This window comes from Panonychus citri, unplaced genomic scaffold (genome assembly GCF_014898815.1).
Source record: "Panonychus citri isolate SS breed McGregor unplaced genomic scaffold, ASM1489881v1 Contig00113, whole genome shotgun sequence".
Taxonomy (NCBI): domain Eukaryota; kingdom Metazoa; phylum Arthropoda; class Arachnida; order Trombidiformes; family Tetranychidae; genus Panonychus; species Panonychus citri.
In genome coordinates this window covers 98,338-122,342 of record NW_026515518.1, presented here as the reverse complement: position 1 = coordinate 122,342, position 24,005 = coordinate 98,338, and the positions used below count along the sequence as shown (strand labels likewise).

The window sequence follows — 24,005 nt, the reverse complement described above, 5'->3', positions numbered from 1 at the left end:
GTGGAGGTAAAAAGTTACCTTGAGTTTTTTTGTTCTTATGATTAGATGAGGATGAAGATGAAGATGAAGAAGATGAAGATAATCATGAAGATAAGTAAGTAAATTTATTCAGCCATCATATGAATGACAATCAGAATCAAGGTGGAATCAGAATCACCATGTTTGAAGGTGTAATTTTTTTGGAGAGGAAAAAAGAAAGGAAAAGTAATCAAGGAGAAATATTTTTTTCTCTTTTCCTTTTCCTCTTCCTTAATCATCATCATCATCATCATCATCATTTTCATCCTCTGCCACCTTCATCTCCTCCTCTTCATCATATTTGTTATCAATTCCAATGTATTTTTCTCAGTCTGCATGATAATATCATGATAAAAAGAGGTAAGTGTTTTGGTCAATTGAACGATTCTAGTGGTTCATTTGTTTTGGAATAATTTTTTTACATCTAACTGTACTTCTAGGTTAAAGTAGCCAGTAAATGGACAAGAGTGGGAGGAGAAGAGAAAGAGAGAGATGATAAAATGGGTGGAGAATAATCATCATCATGTTTGGAAGATGGAAAATAATGAATCAGATGAATCGAAGCTGTTTCCTTTTTTCGAGATTGATTATGATACATAACAAGTTCTGGTCTTTTTGTTGTTATTTGTTTCTCAGTCCACAAAACCTTCATCTTCCCATAGCTGATAATCAACAACATGGAAGTCAAAGTTATCATGATGACGATATTTATTGGTCTGTAATATGTTATCATGAAAATAATAACATGAAAATGGGTGAGAAGAGTCTGAATTATTAAGCAATTGTTGGGTTAAAGGTAAACATTTTTGTGGCTTTTTCATCATCATTTTGATTGCCAACGATTAATGTTCAACAATCAATGTCAATCGAGGTGGAAAAGTGAGATAAAATATGACCGAATGTTCAGATTCCCATGAAATGAATGAAACAGTTTCCATTCCATATCATGTAGATATTTACTGATAGAAAGAAAAAAAAGTTCTGAATTCTTTCATTGAAAATATTCCCCAAAAAATATTATTCGGTGTGTTGATCAAACGAAGCAACAATTTAAAATATGTTACAATTTACTAACAATTGAACTAGAGTTAAATTGACAATCAACATTTGGAAACAAAAAAGCTTCAGACTCTATTGTAAGTAGATACTTTGAATTCAATGAGCATCATCAAGTATCATCAACATGATGTAGTTCCGAGAAAGCATCATGATGATGATCACCATGAACATCAGTTGTTATGATCTCTGTAAGATGAATTTCAACAAAGTGGAAGAGAAAAAAACTCCATTGGTTTTAACAGGATAAACATGATAAAAAAAACTACACTAACATACATATGAGAAAGGGAAAAGTTTCCAGAGTCTTATCTGAATCAGAACATGAACTTTTTTCTTACCATCATGATGATTTTTTGCTCTCCCTGTTTGTCAGATAAATGGATAACATGAAATTGAATGGGTTATGAATGAAGATCATGACGAGAATGATGAAAAGGATGAGGAAATGATGATGATAACAGTTACCATGGTTAAAGGTGATAACTTAAATTTAACTTAATCTTTGTGATTAGTTTTGGTTCTGAGTAAAAACAAAAACTTCAACTTATTTTTTTTTTGTTCATCATGAAACTGAATTAATTTAATTACTGCCTTTGCATAATTAATATAAACAGATTAATCTTAATGTAAACAAAGTTGATTGTTGTTAATAATAGTTGAAGATGATTATAATTCATTAGACTTAATCAGTGAGAAAATTTTTTAATCACTTTTCCTGTAAATTAATTACCCAAAGTAATGAAACAGAAACAAAAAATCATCAACAATTTATATCAATGGTTAAGATTGAAAAGTTTTTAAATTAACTTTTTGTAATTGATTTAAATTCAACAGGTAAATATGTATGGTTGGTTAACGATTTAAACTCATCTGAATGATTTTGATTAAATTGATCAACTATGATTGTGATTTAAATTCAATTGCCTTCAGGCGGTCTTTCAATTGTTTTCTCATGATCAAAATGATTCCAACATGATAATATTATCAATTCTTGAAGATTTACCTGTTCAAAGGTAAACCTTTTTGTTGTTGATTGTCAGTTGAAAACCTCGGTATCTAACAAAATGGTTAAGAAAGATGTCAAATAAGATGGGAAACAAATGATGATGAAGATGAAGATGAGGATGAGGATGAAGATGATCAGCCAACCATTGAACTGTATCATCAAAGGTAAAAGATGTAACAGTTGATGTATTAATAGTTTGTGAAAATTTTCTGGCGAAAAACTAAAAAATTATTAATAAAAATAAAACTTCCGGATTCTAAAGGGATGATAATCACAATGAGACAATTTACTAATCATGTATTTACTATTTGAAACACTAATTACTTATCGCAACAATTAGCTGACAATTTAAATTGACTGGATTAACTTAATTGTTCAACATGAATCCACTTCTAATTGTAATAGTTGTTGATTCTGTTATTCGTGATCATTGTTTTTGCTCCTTCATCTTTGTCATCCTTAAATTATTAACATGAATATGATAATATTAATACAATTGCATGATAATTATGATGAGTCAATGATTATGATTATTATTATGACGATGATGATGATCAATTGATTGTAATTGTCAGAGTCAATGATTAGCTAAATTGAGATCTAAACTTATTCTAGCAAGAAGAGTAACTTTCTGATCTAAATTGATGTTGATTGGATTAGAACTTTTTTTGCTCTCTTTTTTTACTTCAATGATAATAGAGACAAAAATGGAGCAAAATTATTGCCAAAGATGGCTGAAAATGATGATCATCATCATAATCATCATCATCATCATCTTCATCTTCCTCTTTGATTGTTTTTGTTGTAGCAAATCCATTGGGTTTGATGTCAAATCATTTCAACAAGATCATCAATTGACAACTTTTGCCTCCATCATTTTGTCCTGCTTTCTGTCAACATAAAATTGGCTATTTCAATCATTATCATCATTAATTTCATCCTCATCTTCATGGTGAATCGCCATTTTATCATCATGATTATCTGCAGTCTAATGAATCTTATTGTTTTCCACTGTATTTAAATCATTTCCAAGATGAGAATAGATTAAGTTACTTATTCCTGTTATCATATTATTGGTTTCCATTTAAAATGAATAAGGGTGAAAAAGTGGATGATAATGATGATAATACAAGTGATGAAGGAAAGGATGACAAAATGATGATAAAAGTAAAAGCGTTTCCATTGAATTGTAACTTAATTTCCAGTGGCTCTATTAGGATAGTTTTTTGCTCGGTTAAATAATCATCTTCAACTATTATCATCATCATTATTATGATGATCATCATTGTTTTTAAATGGATTTAGTGAGAGAGAGAGAGGGAGACAGACAAATGAGAGTGGGTAGTGGTCCTGGGGGTGGGTTAATGATCATCTTCATGAGGAGGAGGAAGAGGAGGTGATGGTGATATATTGAAAGGATATTTATTAAATTGTAAGTGAAAAATGGTTTATTATATCAATTGATTCATTTTGACCAGTAATCATCATCCAATTGTCTCACTCATTGTGTCTTAATGAATGTTAGTCAAGTGATGAGGAAGACAATTGGATAATGATGATAAAAATGTCGATATGTACTTACATTTAGTTAATCGTTAAAATGGCAATTACATTGATCAAAGACAATCAAAAAATTTGATCAATTTTTTTTTTACTTTTTTTTTCTGTCTGCACGAAATCTTGATGGTCAACATAATCATGGTGTCCACTTAAACAAAACTGACCAATTAATTTTGGAAAACTTTTTCTCTTCTTCATCTTCTTTCAATTGTCCAATCAGATGTGAAACCAAATACCAAAAATAATGATGATGAGTTGTTGATGTTGATGTCAAGTTATCATAAGAAATCATGATAACAACTGGACACTGGTCAAGGAAGCATAAACAGCCTCACCTTGGTCCTTTTCTTTATCGATCATCATAAACAACAACATAAAATTGAGTTTCTTCATTTAATCCGCATCTTTTTTCATCTTCATCTTTCACCATCAATTCCCATGACATTGTTTCACATTGGATGATGAAATTTGATAATTGATGAAGATAAAGATGATCAACATACCACATCATCTCAATTGGGAATTAGAAAATAATAATCACATAATTAGCAAGTTGATAATCTTCAGTTAATCACCAAGTAACTTGATTGTTGGAATAAATTGTTTTTTCTTCCCTTCTAAATTGTAACAATGTAAAGTTGAACAATTTAAAATTCTAAGAATTGTATTAGTTAATTAAATAACCTGAACACGTATTAATTAACTTCTACATGGTAACTGATTGATTAACATTTTGATTTGGATTCTTTTTTTCCCCTCGTTGGACTAAAACTTTTCAACTTACAATTAAATTAAATTGTTTCTACTTTGTGATTCAATTGGATTTTCAAGTTAAGGAAAATCAGGAAGAAGAAAACACGAAGAAAAAAAATTTAATTAAAGTTCATCAACAATAATCAGCTGAACAAAATTCATTGTAATTTAATCATTTTCTCCATCATCATTTATCTCATTCAGAATAACCAGAAATTTTGTTTCATCTACTAGAGAGAAAGTAAAAAAAAAAAAAAGGTAAACATTGAACCGAAACTAATTAGTTACCTAATTGTTATTAACATAATTATAATTAAATTATCTTCTTATGATCATCAAGGGTTAATTGTAATTGTGATTAACTAGGAGAAGAAAAATCAACAAGAGAGAAAAATGTCACATTGAATCAACATGAAGGTAATTATCTGATTATATGAAAACCGATGTAAGAAATAAAGACAAAAAGTAAAGATACTTGAGTTTGGTATGAAAATCATTTCCTTTAATTGGAGGTAAACAAAAATGAAATGATGATGATGATGAGAGGATGATCATTTAAAAGGATAAGGGTGATATTATTACATCATTGAATGAACTTGGTCCAGTCTGTAGGCAAGTTTGTGGTTGACGGAAAATTCATCTTCTTGTAAAGTACACATAAGCTATTGAGAGAGAAAGAGAGGGAGAGAAAAGAGAAGAGAAGAGAAATAGAAGATTATAATAAATTGATGGAATTTGAGAGAAAAATATAAGAATTCTATTCTCACCTGTTCGTTATATTTAACTGCGAAATTGTAAAGTTCTTGTAAAGCTACATTTGTATTGAATTCATGAGCATGAAGCTGTAAGAGGGAGAGATTGGGAAGAAGAAGAAGAGAAAAGAGAAAAAGATTAACATTTATTGATTTTTCTTTTTTTTTGCTTTTTTTCCATTTTTGAGCTTGGTTATTGTGTTCATTGAACTTACCCTTGATTCTTGGGCTAACATTGAATTCATATCTTGATCACTAATTGCTGGCATCGTTTTAATGTCTCGATAATATGATTCAACCCAATCTTTGTAAATTGGTATATCCTTGGCGTAAAGGAGTTTACTTGATGGTGAATCTTTACCTAGACGATGATCCGATTTTGAACAAGCGTCCATGAAAGTTTGAGCAACCACGGACAGGCAAGAGTCCACTATGTTTGATTTGTTTATGTCAAAAACAAAGTTTGGATTTTTAATCAGATTAACCCAGAAACGAAGGGGTAAACTATTTGATTTCCAGGTATGAACTGTTTCCAGATCAGTGATACCATGATTGATGGCTTGATCGTCAAGAAAATCAAACATATATTTAATAGCTAATGGTAAAGCTGACCCTCGGTTAGCTATGGAAAATATTGTCTCGAACAGATCGTCGACAAACTTTTGCAACGTTCCCTTTGTTGAAAGTAATCTGGTCAAGTAAATCTCGGTGACTAGACGATTATTACGCTCATCTTTGGACTGTTCACCATCAGAATGACGAACCAAATGCCACATTTTATAACCATTTTCTAGGTCATGATTTAGCGGAGATGTGGCCCGAGAAAGGGGAGGTGAACAGGCTTTATTGTAACCACCGAAGTTAAGAGTTTCATATTTATGTTTATCCATTTTATCTGATAAAATGGATAAATTGTACATGGAGCTTTGTTTAGGCACTAAACTGAGTGAGGCTCCATCACAGACTCGATAATGAGCAAGAGTATTGACACGTTTCCATTCACCATCAAATTTAGATGTTGTATCTTCTTCGGATAAGATGAGACGCCCAGATTGACCGGTTCTCCATTCAAGGTCAAGATCATCTTTAGATGGACGTAGTGAGTAAGGTACATTACGATAAATGGCATCGAGACATTTTTCTTTCACTTGAGATATTGTATCACAATCGAGTACCTTTACAGGTATCTCAATATTTTCACCTTGACCCATGATTTGATCAATACCGGAAACATATTGGTTAACTGTTTGACTGGACATGACAACATAAACAGTTAAAGGTTTATATTCAATTGATTGTCGAATTAACTTCTCCTCTGATAATGAGTAACGAGCTTCACTTGTTATAGCGTCGACTGGACCTTTGTCTACCTGTTGTTTGATTGCTCGATAAAGTAGATACAATGGATCACCAGCACATTCACGAAGAAATTTGTACAATAGGAAAGTAAACCAGGAAGATAACATTTTCTCAGCCACTGATTCGGTTCGACGGAGAAGTAGCTTAGGATGAGATTTACCTTCCATACAACGTTCAATCAGATCAGCGAGAAGTGTTTTCAAAATATCGGTACAATATTCCATTTTACCTTGAAGAGCGACCATAATGTAAGATGCAACATTAACACGATCTCTCATTGAGAAATTACGATTAGATTCAAGAGTTCGTATAAAGAGAAGGAGGAATGTTTTGTTCATGATAAGTTGTCCGAAAGCTTTTAGACCTTTTTCCAATGAGGCTCGTCGAATTGGTTCAATATCCATTTCACGTAATACTGGATGGTCATTGTCATTGGGGAATAAAACTTTGATGGCATAAATACGATATTCGTGGAAAGGTATTCGAGTAGCCGTCATTTCACCTGTAAGATCAGTCATCTCAGTTTGAAGTTCGGCAAAAGCTTCTTTACACTCTGAGGCGACTCGAAGTTCAAGGACATCCATTTGTTCTTGCATTGATCGAAGTACTCGATTAGATTCTGTTGATTTACGCTTGTAGGCGATTAAGATGACAATCACAACCACAACAAGAGCACAAGTACCAATGATAACCGCTATGACCACCGGTTTGGGAAGGTTAGCATCGGGTGAGGGTGGACGCTCATAACTTAATTTTCCAATTGTATAGTTAAGGGTATCACCCACCATGACCACAACATCCGGTATTGCACTATCATCAGATTCACCATTGGCTCTCATGGCGGGTGGTTGTGAGGTTGGTGGACGACAAGTTAATTGAGATCGTGATAAACTTGTAACATCACAAAACTTGGAACCTATTTTAACCATAACATCAGCTTCTTGGGAGGCTCGGTCAAGATTCTTACCCTGTGTATGTGTGAGTTAGATTAACATGAATATCATCATCATGTTACCAAAAAAATGTAGATAGAAATAAAAAGAAAAAGAAACATTAATAATATTAATAATTAACATTGGGTTTGTAACATTATAATGATAATCATCATAAAAATAATAGTTAAAGTTAATGAATTATTACAGTGATTATAATCTAAATTTTATCGATTTTGTCATGTTTTTTTTTCTTCTCATTTTTTTTTGTTATCATCACTATCATTCATCTACCTGGCTCACTCTCTCATTCTCTATCTCTCTCTCTCTCCTTGAGGACTCTTTAGGTAAGATTAATAAGGTTGTTACAAATGGGCGTAACTATCGGTGGTTCCTGGTTAACGTAGTTTTTTGTTGTTCTGTTAAATTCAATGTAAATGACTTAAGCTACACATTCAGTGTTATGAATGTTAAATGTGAGAGAGAGAGAGAGAGAGAGAGATGATGATGATGAAGATGAAGATGATGACGATAATCAACACAACATGATGAGGTAAAATTAATAACTTATTATATAATGAGTTTCTTTGTTTAATCATGATGATGTTGATGATAAGCAAGATAAACATTATACATGGTGTATATGAGTGTTCAATGTTTTGAATTATCTTCATCGTCAGACTAATGATTAAGCCCATTCTCGTTGGTTTAATTAATAGTCTCTTTATCATCATTACAAGTGAGAGATTGAGTAAAAGAAGTCTTAATGACGAAGATTAAATAAAATCAATCAAATTGTAATCGAAATTTGCATTAACAATTATAATTTGAGGCTTTTCCAGGTTTGGATTATTATCATTGTAATTGTTGTATTGTAATTTAATGGTTAATTGGATTTAAATTGTCGAACAAATGATTGAATTAATTTGCGTGAATAAAGACTCCCTTTCTCACTCAGATGTCTGACCATCGATCAAATCAAGACAAAAGGGTAAATGTAATTAAAGATTAATCAAAAAAGTGACCAAGTATAAATAAATTAGTGAGAGGAGGAGGGTCTCCAAATGGTGGAAGGGAGAGAGTGGAAGTGTGAGTGGGAGAGAAAACAAAAGCTGATTGGAAAGAGAGAGAGAGAGAGATTATGATGATGAGAGTGGGGATGAAAAATGGGAAAGTCTTATGAAAGGGCAATAGAAAATGAGAGAGGCAGACTGGTCATTATTGCAGCATTTTTTAAGTACATGAAGATGTAGATATATTATTATTTGAGAGACAAAGAGCAAAAGATTTACAAGGAAAAGTAAGAAATTGCAGACTGTAATTCATTCATAGTCCCTATTTTTCATCTTCCTATCATCTTCATAAAAAAATATCTGTTTAATTTAGCATGATGTTGATCAACAACAACAACAACAACATCAGATGTATAATCTTACAAGCTTATTATCGAGAGCAAGAGAATAAAGAAAAGAGTATGAAGAGAGACTAAAGATGATGATGATGATGAAAAAGGAGATTGGCAGGTTTGAAGAAGCGAAAATATTGACTATGGATAGGGCGTAGCTTTTATTTCTTCGTTTGGATAAGATGCCCTAAGGGTCACTTTCAAGTCAGATTCATTCATCTCATGTATATACACACACACTCGTTTGGATCAAGAATAGCGGAGATGGTTAAGAAGATGAAGAAAATAAAGAAAGAAAAGAAAGAGATTATAAATGAGATTCCATGAGTATCAAAAGAAATAAAATTTCAACTCGATGAAGATATACAAAGAATAGCAGGTTAATATGGATGATAATGATAGTGAATGAGAGAGAGAGAGAGAGAGAAGGGCAAAAGTGGCTAGAAAAAGAAGCGAGAAAAAAGCATAAATAAGTAATGAAGGTAAGTATGGGAATGCAAAATGATGATGATGATTACGATGATAATATATCTTGAGTGAGTAAAAAAACATGAAGATAAAAGTATTAAGCTTATTTTATTATTATACTTTTCAATTAAGAGAAGGAAAAATATTCCCAGAATTCAATCATCATCATCAACATAGAGATGATAAAAGAGAGCGGGAGAGAGAATAAGAGAGAATCAAGATGATAATCATGATTATCATGATGATGATGATGATGATGGTGAAACTGAGAAAGAAAGGGAGAGAGAATTGATAATATTTTTGCCACCATAACAATGGAATCTTATGAATTTTTTATATTTACAAATGAACAATCAACATAAATCAATGCCCACTGAATTCAGTGTTTATTTAATTGTAATATCTACATAAAGTGATATCATTAATTTAGAGGTTTTTAATGAAAAAAAGTGTCGCATCCAGAAAGATGATAATAAGTAGGATAAATATAATTCATCAATCGCAATCATAATTGTGATGACAATAAAGGCCTAGAATTATATTTATACTGATGATGTCTAATATAGCAGAAATAATAGTTGAAAGAGTCAAGATTTGTCTCTGTAAAGTATTGGATGACTTGAGAAGATGAGAAGTGGGAGGATGATGCAAAATTAATTCTGGGAATGAAAGAGGGTAGAGAGAGAGAGAGAGAGAGAGAGAGAGAGAGAGAGAGGAGGAAGACGATGAGGAGGAGAAAGAGAAGTAGAAATGAGAGAAAGGATTGATCTTAATTGGATTGGATTAGGTTGTTTCTGTTTCTGTTGGTAAGTTGATTGTAAAAATCAGGATAAGATGATGATGATAACTTAAGATAAGATGAAGGGAAAGATGATGAAGATAAGAGATGAGAATTGAGGCTTGAAGAGATACAATAAAAACTGAATAAGAAGTTTTCAATCATATTTACTTGTAATCGCATGGGATACACTCAATAAATATCATTTCGATGAAGGAGAAATGGGAGAGAATTGAAGAAAAGCATCAATTGATTGAACAATTAATAGTTGTTGATGGTAACTATACTCATCTTATTCAAATTATCATGATAATCATGTTCTCACGAGTAAAGTGAGAGAGATAAATGTATAATTTCAATTGGTTTATCTTCTTGATTGGTATCAAGAATAGGTTAATAGAAAGTAAACAAAATCATAGTAACACCAATACACATCATTGATCAAGTGAACGCATTGAGGTACTATTCATGCACAGTTTGTCATTGTGAGAAGAAGATTGAAGATGAGGAATGAGAATAAGAATCAAAGTGATTCAAGTGTCTCTCTGATTACTACTAATATCATCCCTTTATCTTCCATTTTCATCATTATTCTTATTCTATTTTTCTCTCGCTTTCCTCCTGGTAAAAGATGAAATGTATTCACCTTTTCATGTAACCAGAACTGATATTTGTTTGATTTCTAATAAATAAATAGCATTTGAATTGTGAAGATGAGGATGATGAAGAGATGGAATTTATATCCTTTGGAAATGCATAAAAAGTTCAATGAAGAGTAAAAGGGAGAAGGTAGAGAAGAGCAAGAGATGAAAGGAAAAGAAGAATAAGAAGAAAATGGAAAAATGATGAAAAGCAAAGGGAGAGGAGATGGAAGACAGGATTGTAATCAAGAGAGAAAGAGAGAGAGAGAAACTTCATGTGAGATTGAATGAAAAGGATGAAATGTTATTTTATATCAGGTTTAATTCGGATATCCATTATATTATTTTGAGCCGCATCACTTTTGCTTCCTTAACTCTTCTCACTTTTCATCTTCTCATTTCTGGGTTCATACTGAGTAATAAAGAAAGAGGAAGAGAAAGAAAGAAAGAAAGAAAGAGAAGAGAGAGAGAGAGAGAGAGAGAGTTGAACGGATGATAAAAAACAGTTACGGATGAGAAACTAAAATATGATGACGAAGACGACAAAAGGTAAACTTATCATCTTACTGATGCATTTTACCTTTTCACATCACATCGCTAACATTTGTTTTCCTCATTCAAGTGATGCAGATTGTAAATAATAAAGCGAGTAAAAAAAAGAGAGAGAAAAACAGAGGAGAGATGTGAAAGATGATGAAGATGATAAGGGATGAAGAAAGAAATTGTACAAAAGAAAACAAATTGATTGTTTTGTTGATCATAATACAATAATAATAATGTAATAATGATGATTTATATAAATGTGAAAAACAAACAGAAATAAGAATAAGATGAAAAGAATTAAATGTTTACAATCAACATGATGACCTATTGAATATAAATCTAATTAAATTCCTCATGGGGACTTTATAAAGTAAAAATATACGTTTTATTTACAAAGGAGGAAAAGGAGATGATGATAATGAAGGAGAAAGTGAAAATGCAATGGGATTCAGAGTGACAACTAAGATGAGGCGAGAAGGTAAAAATCTGAGTATTCTTAGGGTTTCAACAAGAAACTATCTTAATAAAGTTAATAGCTTTCTCCATCATTCCTATCATCTTTATCTTCCTAATTTTCATCTTCCCATTTAACCTTTTTTTTTCCTGCATCTCAGATAATGATGATAATGATATTACTTTAATCTTAAGATAATGAGAATCCTCATCAAGCCTCATTGTGTCTCACTTTACCTTAATGTTTGTTGTGTTGCTTATTTATAAACAAAGAGTATTTTTTTGATAGCAAATGAACATAAAGTAACATTTTATGTTAGAAAGAAACACTTTGTTTGAGTTACATGCGATCAACATTTTGATTACATTAAATGAATTAAATCACAGGGAAAAGGGAGATTCAAGTGTGAGAGAGAGAAAGTGAGATAGTTATGGTTACACTGCATGACAAATTAATCTGTTTCTGGATGAATTAGGAAGAAGAAGATAAAAGATGAAAAACTAGACTTACATTAATAGTTAAGTAGTCCGATTTGTAATATTTGACTCTCTTTGGTTCATTGAAATTATGATATTCTGGATTACGGAACATACGAAATTTGGTAAATGGATTGTGACGACGTTTAGTTAAATCCATAACTGAAGGAACCGCATCCATGATAAAACCATAATGTAATTCAACATAATCATCTTGCTCGGAGAAATCAAGCTTATCCAAGGGAACCGCTGGACTTTTACATTTCATATCAGCTTCGGTTTCAGCGACACATGAACTATTGTACTTTACTCCTTGAACTTCAACATATAACATTGGATTACGAACTGATTTAAGGTTGGTTCCTTTCACAAAAATACGGATACCCCCTGAGGGAATACCCTTTGGAACATATTTCTGACCGGAACCGGCTTCAACTGTTGATATGGTTGGATCGGCAATGTAAGAGAAATGATATGATTCAAAGGTTCGTACACCGTAATCAAATCGTACGTGAACCCGTTCATCGCCAGGTTCAGAGCGTCCTGATGTCATACACTCAACTAAATTTTGATCACGAGAAATTACCTCACAAGGTAAATCACCAAGGTAGGCTTGAACAGAGGAACCTGCATTCATATGGAGACCCCAAATTTTAAGGCGAGTACCACCTGACCTGGGACCGAATATGGGGTCAATTGATGTTATAAGCGGAGACACAAAGTGATAATATTCACGGGATTTTGCAGTATAATCATTTTGTACTTTCACCACAACCGGTCCGGCAATTGAATTAGCCATGACACGGGTTATATTGGGTTCACGTATTTGACAAGTGATACGAGTTGTTTTCACATAACGTTGTCTAAATGGAATACAATTAATTAATCCTATGGTTACACCGTTTTGTTCATGGGCAACATGAACACCATTACCAATATCTTCAAAGTTTCGTCCTAAATTAATACCCTCAATGGTGATATTGGTCCCACCCTCCCAAGGGCCTGATTTAGGATGAAAGTCAAGAATCTGTGGATCAGGACAAGTTTGCTGTTTATTAAGCCAAGCTAATTGATTGTCTCGAGCGCGTTCAGTGCATTTTTCTTCAACATCACATTGATCATGACACCAGCCACAATTGTATTTATCAGGTAATTCCAGACACATACCACAATTATCCGCCATTCCTTGACATCGATAAACAATTACTGTTGTTTCAGGTAACATTGTTTTTTATGAGAAAAACAAAGATGAATCATTTCGCCATAATGATAAACAAAAATTAATGATAACACAATTAGAGAAAAATAACAAATTAATGAATAGAAAGAAGAGAGAGAGAAATATATATGTTATTAAGCAAAGTGTTCATCATTGAACGGACTTCAATTAAGAGGAATGGCACGAAAAAAGGTAGGGTCAGGTCAATAACATGGGGCCACTTTTTTTAAGGCTGGTCTATCTACTGTAAATCCCTCTCCATCAGCATCATCAACAGCAACATCATCATCAACATGATATCCATCTCCATAATCAGTGAGAATGGAAGTGAAAAGGAAAAGGAAAGATGAGATTTTGTTTATGATACATAATCAAGGGTAAATTTTTAGGTAATTTTTGAAAGTAACCACGCTGATGATGATGTTGATGGGTGCGTGCCTCAGCTAAGTGTGTCTAAGGATAAGCTTTTCAGTTGTTTTTGACAGCTTGTCCTGTTACTCTCAATGACGCCCAACATGGAGACACACACAGTTAATCAACATAAACAAAAGAAATGACTGTTTTTTCCTCATATCATAACATTAATCTATTAATACTGAAGCTTTATTAATGTTATAATTGTTATGTTATTATTGGAAACTACATTGAAGTTATTTAGTATCGATAGGAATTCAAATTTTCTGTCTTATCGTAAATAATTATGCCTATGGTATGTTGATGAAGATAATGTTGTTGATGCTGTTTATGATAATTATACTCATGTTGGTATAATTATTATTAAGTGGAGACATGTTATTTTCTTTGTAAATTATCAAAAGTGATTTTCAGTTTGCTTAGATAATTTCCTCTCTCTCATTATTTTCCATGTTAAGGATTGAATAGATTATCTTATCACTTACCATGAATATTTTGAGGATTATCAAGAGGCTTGGATCCATCCCAAATAACTGCAAATGCTGCTGTTATATTGGGTGCATTGGTTGTATATTGAAATCTCATCTGATCACAATAAATTGTATCACCTAATAGCTGAGCATTAACTTGTTTAACACGACCCTCGATATTAAATTGGCAAATGAAACGAGTTGAAACAATAAACTGAGGTATATTTTCAACCTTAACTTGAATACGTTGTGAACTTCCGGAAGGTGCTAAGACTTCACTTGATATCGCTGAAGTGGCATTAACACGGGGACAAAATCCTGGACCTGAACGGATACTTGGTCCTATTGAACGTAAACCAGTAACCAGAATATCATTTCGACAATTTTCTCCGGTATCATGAGTACAACGATGACCTCCGACACACCAATCACAGGGGAAAGGTGAGGAAACACACTGAGTACAACTCATATAAGAGGAACAATCGTAAAAGGTGAAATTTGTTGCTACAAAATCTGGTCCAGTTTTCATTCGGACTGAAAGTTTAGCAGTAAAATGATGACTTCCTGGTGGTATTTGAGGTAGAGTATCAGTTGGTGGTGTGGGACAGTTAATACCAAGATTTGACCGGGTGGCATTGGTTATACGAGTTTTACCGAAAGCAGTAAATGCACAGAAAAATTGTCCATCAAGAGCTGGTAAATTATCAATAAAAAGACCTAAGGTTCGAGTAGTGGTTCGTTGAAGTTGAGCTGGACTTACATGGGTAATAGTGGTACATTTACCCGATTTGTAAGATAACCAATAAAGTGGATCGGCTGCAGCTTCAGCACAATCACTACGAAGAGAACATTTATTTTCAAGGGAACACCAACCACAATATGGATCTCTAGCACCTAAACACTCTGAACATGTTCGATATATTTGACACTCTTGAACCTTAAGCATAGTTACTCTTTTCTCGGTCATCACGTAAAGATAATTTTTATTAGTTGGTGCGAAAAGCATATTACTGGCAATGGCACTTCCTTCATCGATCACCAAAGTAGCATATTCAAAGGCTGAGGTAACACTTTCAACCACTGTCTTCTTCAGGAAGCCCGTTGAGGTACCCAAATAGGCAACCGTATAATCATGGGTGGAGGTGGCAGCTACTGAGGTAAGTAGATGATTTGGATAAGTTAAAACGGGCGAAGCTTCAATGGGCATAGTTCCACCTAAAGGAGTGTTTACATCTAATCCACAAAAATCATCACCTATTTGCACTTGCTGTTTGTTCAAATGATCAAAATATCATTGATAGAGGTAATGATGATGACAAAGATGATGTTATAATAAATGTTGAACATCATTCATCAATTGAAATTCCAACATATCATCAGAAGAAAAATAAACCAAAGATATACCAAGGGAAAAAACCCAATGGTAGACAGAGATGATCATAATGGTGATAATGACCATTTAATGTCCGGTTTGTTGTAGTATTTGTGGTAACCCAAAACAATGGAAAACATGACAATCAAGATAATGGTGATAACATGGGTTATGATGGTGGTTGTTGAATAATCATTCATAGGTGGATTAAGTTGATTGTATAAACCAAGAGAAAAACCCATGTTAAATCCAAGCAAATAATTGGAAAAGAGATGAAGAGGAAGAAAGAAAAAAAAAGAGAAGCCATGATTAGTGATTATTATCAATAATGACATTTATGAAATAGATCGGAGGTGAATGATAATAATGATGAAAGAAAAAAAAACTAGAAGCTCAACTTCAGGGGATGAAAGTCAAAGAGAATCAATAAAAAAAGATGAGCAACCGAAAAAGAGGAAATGCTTTTATTTTAACCTCTTTTCCTCCTCTTCCTCATCACCATGTTTTCGCTTCAATATCAGGTAACCCTTAAAATTCACGGAGATGATAATGATGATGCTTTTGTTCATTTCCTTCAGAATATTTGATAAGCCTTATGATGAACCTGTTCATTATAATCATCATGAAAGATCATAATGTTTCTTTATAAGTTTCAACAACATTTTTAGGCAAATATAAATCTCTAAGCCCTGAGTCTCATTCATTTTATTTTCGAGAATTTTTCTTTCTCCTCATCTTCTTTCTGATTACTTTCATCATCATAATCAACATCATCTTTATCTTCCTTTTCTTCCCTAGAGAAGGTTTCATCTTTCTTTTGATGAAAGATTACACGAGATTGGAGGAAGAAGAAGATGATGATGAAGAAAAAAAAAAGAAACAGAAGATAGGAAATGAAAGAGAGAAGAGAAAGTAAAAGAAGATTAGAAAGAGAAGATCAAGAAGATGAAGGTTGATATAAAGGTAAAAATCAATGAAAGGAAGGGGAGAGACAAAAGTAACCTTAATGTGATCATAGTAGTAATTAAATTCAATCATAAAATTGACCATAAGCATAGAAAACAAAAGAGAGTCGATAACATCATCTCTCTCTCTCTTTCGCTCTCTATCCCTACCATCCTCTTCATCCTTCATCATCAAGATAATTATTATAACAATGTAATACGATGAAGCACAATTAACAAAAGTAACTGAACATTTAATGGTAAATAAAATCAACAATCAAACCAACATAATATTAACATAATCCACTCTTGACCAGATACAAATACCAAATACAATAAAAAGTAAACATAACTGGACAAGGTCAAGAGTAATAATAATGAAACAAATCATCAGCATGAAACCTCATCATGATAATAAACTATCACAATCAAATCAACAATAAAAATTAATAATAAAACAAAAATTCCTATAACTCATTACAACGAATATAAAAATTACCTAACAAATTCATCCTCCTGGTCCTGGTATCTTCCTTATTCATTCATCTATTTTCTCTCTCTCTCCTCCCACCTCCTCCTCCTTCTTTCTCTCATTTCTCCTGGTTCTTTCATCTTCCCTACCAAAACCTAAGCAAACTCATTCTCTCTTTTCATCCTTCTCCCTCAAAATGATGATTCTTCTACACTTTCAATCAGACTTATTGCTATTACTTTCTCAACAAGAACATAATCAATATTTGCAGAAATGGATCCGGTTTGAAGTCTTTACTTCACTCAAAACCAGTGAGTGAGTTTTAAAGCTGAATTATTGTCAAAATTGAAAAGAGAGGAGAAAAGAACAAGAGAAAATGTAATTCTCTAAGAGAAAACATGGGAAAAAAAGGTATTTTTTTTATATTATTATATATTATCTAATAATAATAATATGTTATCAAAAATAATAGTAGAAATTGTATAAGAACAAGAAAAGGATGCAAAAAGTATCACAGGAAACGTATATTAATGTATTACCATTAATAATAAGAGACTTTCCCTTGGTATCAAATGTAATGTCACTCACACGGTCAACGTTGTTGTCGTTATATTTGTAATTGTTAACTGTAATTGTGAACGGACTTTTAATTGCTACTGTAATGATATTAAAGTACAATTAAATTATAAGGTAGACAGAGAACGATAAAGAGAAAGAGAGAGAGAGAATGAGAGACACAGAGATGATTGAAAATTTACTTTAACTACAGGTGTATTTACTTTAAATACACAGGTAACAATGAAATTAAATGTTAATTTGATACAACCCCCCTGTAGGTACATTTTTACTAGTGTTAAATATAATAGATATCTCAGTGATATCACTAATCATTTGAAACATTTTAAAATGGTTCGTTGTAGTTGTTGTTTTCATTGACTTGAAATTAGTTAATTTGTGATGAAGAGGAAAAAAATTACTATCAACGTAGCAAAGTTTTCAATATTGTTTACTATGTTTTAATCTTGTCCATTGTTTTTTAACTGTTACCTTAACTATATTTCTAATTAGAAGTGATCAGTGTCACCAATAAGTTAATTGTGTATCTCCTTTTTTGAGCTATCATTTGGAATCATCATCAGCAGCATTTGTTTATATTGTTTAAATCTAAATAGTTTCAACCAGAAATGGAAAATGTTTACACGGAATATATTATCGACGAAACAATTGTGACCAATGATCCTAATCAGTCACAGGTAAATGTTATTAATCCATTATTATCTACTCAAGTAACAAATAGGAATTTAAATAGGGATGTTGGTGATGGAGATAAAGACGGTGCTGGGGATGGTGATTTAAATATTTGTATTGAAGATGAAAGAAGGTCCAACCTTGTGGATTATGTTTATGAAGATAAATTGTCCCCAAGAACAAGGATAAGACCAAATGAGAGAGCGGTAATAAGATCAACTGCTAACGTAAATGATTATTTATCTTCACCTAATTATCAACCAATCTCACCGGTGGAATCACCATTGGGCCTCGCAGTGGCAAGTGCTTTAGATGATTCTTATTTTCCCGTATCAGAGGAATCAATTGAAGTGGAAAATAAAAGACCAGAAGATTATTATGATGATACTAGTCAATCTCAACAATCACCAACCGGTGACCCATTTAGACCTGAGTGTCAAATACCTTTACCAGGTACGATGGATCAATACCCGTTTATGGATAATCGAACTTTTGTCCGACGTCGAAATGAACGTGAACGTACAAGAGTTCGTAATGTCAACGAAGGATTTGAAAGGTTAAGACAACATTTACCTACACCTAAAAGTTGTAAAGATAAAAGATTATCAAAAGTAGAAACACTGAGAGAAGCAATTAACTACATTAAACATCTTCAAAATCTTTTGAAATCAGATTCAAACAAATAGAAAAGATTAAAATGGAAGTGAGAGAGAGAGAGAAAAAAAAATCATGATGATGACGATAATAATGATAAACTAATAAGCTAATCAGTAGATTAACAATAAACAACATTTAATTGCAATCAACCTATTTTTTTAAATCTCCTTTTCTGTTTGATTGTATTTCCTTTTCATAAGATAAAATTTTATATATTTGAGTAACTGAATTGAATTTCTTTCAGCTAATTCGCATGAAAAACAGATTGATTTGTTTCGACTAACAAATTAAAGATATCAATTTATCTCAATGTGTTCCAATTGTTTTGATTGTTATGTTTTTTTTTCTTATATCACAATTTGATTTTGTATGATACAGTTTATATCATTTGAATCAATGATTAACTAATAACATTACATATAAAAACAACGACAACAATCATGCTGACAATGAGTTAACCTTGTTAAGTAAAGAAAAAAAAGAATCGGATTAACATAACTAAATAAAGTTGAACATTTATCATGAGAATTGTGAACTCAATTAATAGCAATTAATGACAATACACTTAGAGATGTTTCTACTATTACTACTGTATCTTGACTTTGGCAACAATTTGGAAAAGTAAAAAAAAGAACCATTAAGAGATAATTAAGGATCAATTGATCAATTTACACCTTTGCAGATACACAAATAAATATAAGGAGTAATAATACTGATGATGATAACTGCCGATAATGATTTTGATTGAAGTAGAGTAACTGAACCTTTCAAATTGTTATTTTTTTCTTTGGTTGCAAACTAAGTTCTTTATGTTTTTCTTGTGTTAATTGTGAGCATCATCTGAGTGTTGTTGCTTCATTTAGTGTATGGTAGGTGGTAGATATAAGGATAATCATATAATAGTAACATGTAATCTAAGGGAAAAATCCATAAAGAGAAGCAAATAATTTAAGGAAGAAAGAGAAAGAGAGAGAGAGAAAAGTCATCATCATCGCCAGTAAACCAGATAACGATATAGTTAAATTGATTATACACATGAAGCAGAATAAATGTGAGATATAACAACCTGAATATTATACCAGTAGAAGAGGGAGCATAAGATGAAGAGCAAGAAGCAGAATCAAAATGGCGAAGATGCAATAAGCAAGACAATCAAGTTAACGATATTGTAAAAGTAATGCATTTAATAGCAAGAGTAATATCTTAGTGAAAGGCAATATAAAGGGCGAAACTGATTCACGCGTTAAGTTTAAAAAAAATCAAAGAAGATGAGGAAGAAGAATTAAGGAAGGAAAGAAAGATAGAGAGAGAGAGAGAGGCCTAAAAAGATGACAAGAAAGTAAAGTACGAGAAGAAGAGAGGGAGAAGGAGGCGAAATGAGGGACGTAACAAAATTTACAAGATGATAAAAAAGAGAAAGAGAAATAACCTCTGATGAAGACAAATGATTTAAAAACCGATATAATCATCATATTATACTATTGTTACCACAGGAAAATGAAATTAGTATTAATAGTTTTTAATACTGTAAACGGAAATCTTTTTTATTGTGAAAAAAATTATCTTCATATGATTATAATCACTATTTATATAATCATCATTAAAGATATTAAATAAGCTAAATTGTGACAGGGAAAATAAAGTCAAGAGAGTGAGAGAGCCACACACAGAAAAAAGTTTGTGTGTCCTCTTTTCAAGTGACTTGGCCACTTGATAATCATTTGTAAACTAATGGTTTTAAATGATGAAACAATTTAATGCATCTTCCTTTGGTCTTCATGGGAAAAGAAAGAGAGAGAGAGAGATGATGATTATGATGATAGAGAAAGAGTAAGATGAGAATTAGAAGCCCCATAGAGAGTAGAAAAAAGGAAGAGAGAAAAAGCTAGAGAAGAATGAGGAAAGGCTAATAAAAGGTTGATGATGTTACTTTAAAAGAGGAAAGTTATGATGGTCAGAAAGAGAGAAAAAAAGAGAGAGAGAAGGAGACTTTCTAGAGTTTTTTAAATCTTCTTTTGGACATAAAATCGCAGCACACCCATAGTGAGAGTATAAACCTAGGAATGAGACTTTTGACCCAGCATCCTTTGCATATTTATCATCATTTCAGCATCATCCTCATCCCAATCTCCATCAACACTGAATGTCAATAATTTGCTTTGAGTTAACATATGGCTTCAATCTGACTAACGTTATCGTTATTTGAGGTTAGAGGTTTTATAATTGTCGGTCAACAAACACACTGACCGATGGAAAGGATGAAGAGAAGGAAGATGGAAGATGACGAAGATGGTGTTTGCAAAATGCAAACATCCAATGAAAGAGAGAGAGAGAGAGAGAGAGAGAGAGAAATAAAAGCAAATAGAGCAAGAAGGTAAAAAAGCGTAAAAGTAAACTGAGTACGACAATAAGGAGTGTAAGTAGAAGGAGGAAAGATGATGCGAGAGAGAAGGAAAGAAAAGACAAAACAAAAAATGGAACTAAAAACAGATTAGTAGCGAATGATTAACTTACAGTTAGTTCACAATCTTTGGTTGGATTAACAAAATCAAGTCCTTGGTTTCCGTTTCCGTTGAAACAATGTTGAACATTTTGAGTAAATTTACGGTGGACAGCGGATAAGGCATAAACACATAAAGCTGAATTGGTATCGGGTTGATTGTAAACATCACCTTTATCCATTGATTTGGCAAAAACTACAAATAAAACTTTATCCTGGGCAGTAATGCCCAATGAAACAGCCAATTCGGAACCAGGGTTACCTACATAAGCTGCTTGGGCCAAATTATAATCATAGGAATCTGATTTACATACCAGAGGAACCTCAGTGTAAGAATAATAATGTAGATCTTTTTGACAGATTCGAACAAGTTTAGAAATAAATGGTTTAGGTGATTCACTTGTTTTCTTTTGAAAGGTGACAAAATAGGAGAAACCTTGATAAGAAAAACCATAAACATAACTGATTGGATATCGATCTCGAGCCAATGAATTAACCAGTAAACGGGTTCCTGTGGTTACACCGGTAGCGGCAACAAGAAACATATTTGATGAATCCAGTGATCGGGAAGAAACTGTCGGTACATCGGAACCATAGGGACCATTACCGGTATAAGAGACACCAACATAGAGAACGTGCATTCTAGATAAACTTTGAGGTCCAGGAGCGATAAAGGCAACAGTTGATGCGGTTGCATTATTGGCTACCACAGATTCGTTTGCTGGTGTCTCATAAATGGAAACATTTTCTAACCTATGGACTGAGCAAACACCTTGAAATAAACTTCCACAGGAGATTAATTGACTTTTTGGATAATCAATGACCAGAGCTTTATTCCAATAGTTGGTTGGTTTTAAACGTATACCAGGACAATTACGGGTAACCGGACATTCAGCTGAATCGGGTCGAGGTCCCATCTCAACGGAAGCCTCAAGTTGTAAATTTACATTAAGCTGGTATATCCGGTTAACCGCTCCAATATATATTTGACCAGTATAATCATTTATCGATAAATGATTAAATTTAATATTATTTACATCCTCAAAAGCAGCATAAGAACTATTTGTGGCTGGTATTGTTCTAGGTTGACAATCTACAAATGACACAAGCCTGGTGGTAAAAATAATCACAATATATACAAACGAGAACATTAAAATTAATTGAGAGTGAAAATGGCGACGAGATTTATGATGATAAGAATGATAATGATGATGTTGAGATTGATTCTGTGAATAATTATCACTCAGATTAGATTTAGTGGTAGCAGTAGTAGTACAAGTACTAGTTTTAGCTGGAGATGATAATGTATTGGTAGACTCATGGTGGTGGTGGTGGTGGTGGTGATGACAAAGGTGGTCATGTTGTTGTTCCTGGTGTTGGTGGTGATGATTATGCGAATTAATTTGAGAATTTTCTTTATACTGATGTTGTGAATGTTGGTCAGAAAGATCTGAATGTTGACTACAATTTTTTAAATAATTTTCATCATCATTATGATTATGATAATCTCCTATGTATTGTAGTGGATTCTCTCGATACTTCCTATGTTTCTCCTTCCGTGATACTTCACCAGGATAATCATGTCGATGATTTGAATGATCCTGATGGTTGTAAACTTGACAAAGAAGGCTCATTGATTGACACAGATAGAGACACACAAATCAACCAGGTAGTAGTAGTAGTAGTATAGATAAAACCAGTATAACCATTACATTGACTTGAATAATTGATAGAGGAAGAGAGAGGGATAGAAAAGAAGCAGAAGAAGAGAAAGAAAAAAAAGAAACAGAAAATATTATCAAAAATGTATTAAAATCCAATTGGTCATCAAATGATGATTAGTAAGAGAAGAAAAGTTGAAATTCTGTTATAAATTCATTTATATAAATAAAGAACAACATACACTTTTTAAAGAGAAAAAAATTCCGAAGAGAAGAAGAGAAAATGATGAGAGAAAAAAAAGAAAACCAGAAAAAGAACCAAGACTTTAAGATGGCGTAACTGTTAAACAAAAGAAGATGAAGAGAATTCAGTTAAACCAATTGATCACAAATGACACTTCAGGTAGAGATTTTGATAGACGCCATTAGATTAATTAATGAGTATGGAAGAACAATTAAGAAACAAAAATTAATATAAAAAACGTACAATTAAAACCTAACCGATTGTCATCAATTCAATTCTAATAAAAATTAACTTATTAAGAAGAAAAATTTGTAAACAAGAGAGAAGAAAAAAGAAAATCTTTCTCTGCGCATGCGCGATGATCACCACACCCATGAATTCCTGAGAACAGAGCGACATCTCATGATCGAAATTCAAACTTAAACTTCGTTTGTAAACTTTTTTTCCAAATCGACTAATATTAATCACTTTTTAATCAGTTAATCACTTGGTGATTATTTCGTTTTGAAATTATTCCATTTCCTATCATACAGCATTTCCTCATTATTCAGGAGAATAATTTTTCTATTGTGATCTTTTTTTTACATAATCTTGTTGATT

At 32.4% G+C, this 24,005-nt stretch overlaps 2 protein-coding genes across 2 annotated transcripts; one reads left to right on the top strand and one right to left on the bottom strand.

Moving 5' to 3' along the window:
* Positions 1 to 4,876: 4,876 nt before the first annotated feature.
* On the bottom strand, positions 4,877 to 23,702 carry LOC128390049 (plexin-A2-like). Its single transcript, XM_053349719.1, has 7 exons — positions 23,404 to 23,702; positions 21,515 to 23,217; positions 14,323 to 15,574; positions 12,239 to 13,410; positions 5,364 to 7,475; positions 5,164 to 5,238; positions 4,877 to 5,058 (listed from the first exon to the last, which is right to left on the bottom strand). Exons 2-7 carry the CDS (start codon positions 23,132 to 23,134, stop codon positions 4,975 to 4,977), a joined length of 6,315 nt encoding a protein of 2,104 aa, XP_053205694.1. The 5' UTR covers positions 23,135 to 23,217; positions 23,404 to 23,702; the 3' UTR covers positions 4,877 to 4,974.
* On the top strand, positions 17,615 to 21,500 carry LOC128390050 (uncharacterized). The gene has a single exon (XM_053349720.1). The coding sequence runs from the start codon at positions 18,280 to 18,282 to the stop codon at positions 19,027 to 19,029; it is 750 nt and encodes a 249-aa protein (XP_053205695.1). The 5' UTR covers positions 17,615 to 18,279; the 3' UTR covers positions 19,030 to 21,500.
* Positions 23,703 to 24,005: the final 303 nt, after the last annotated feature.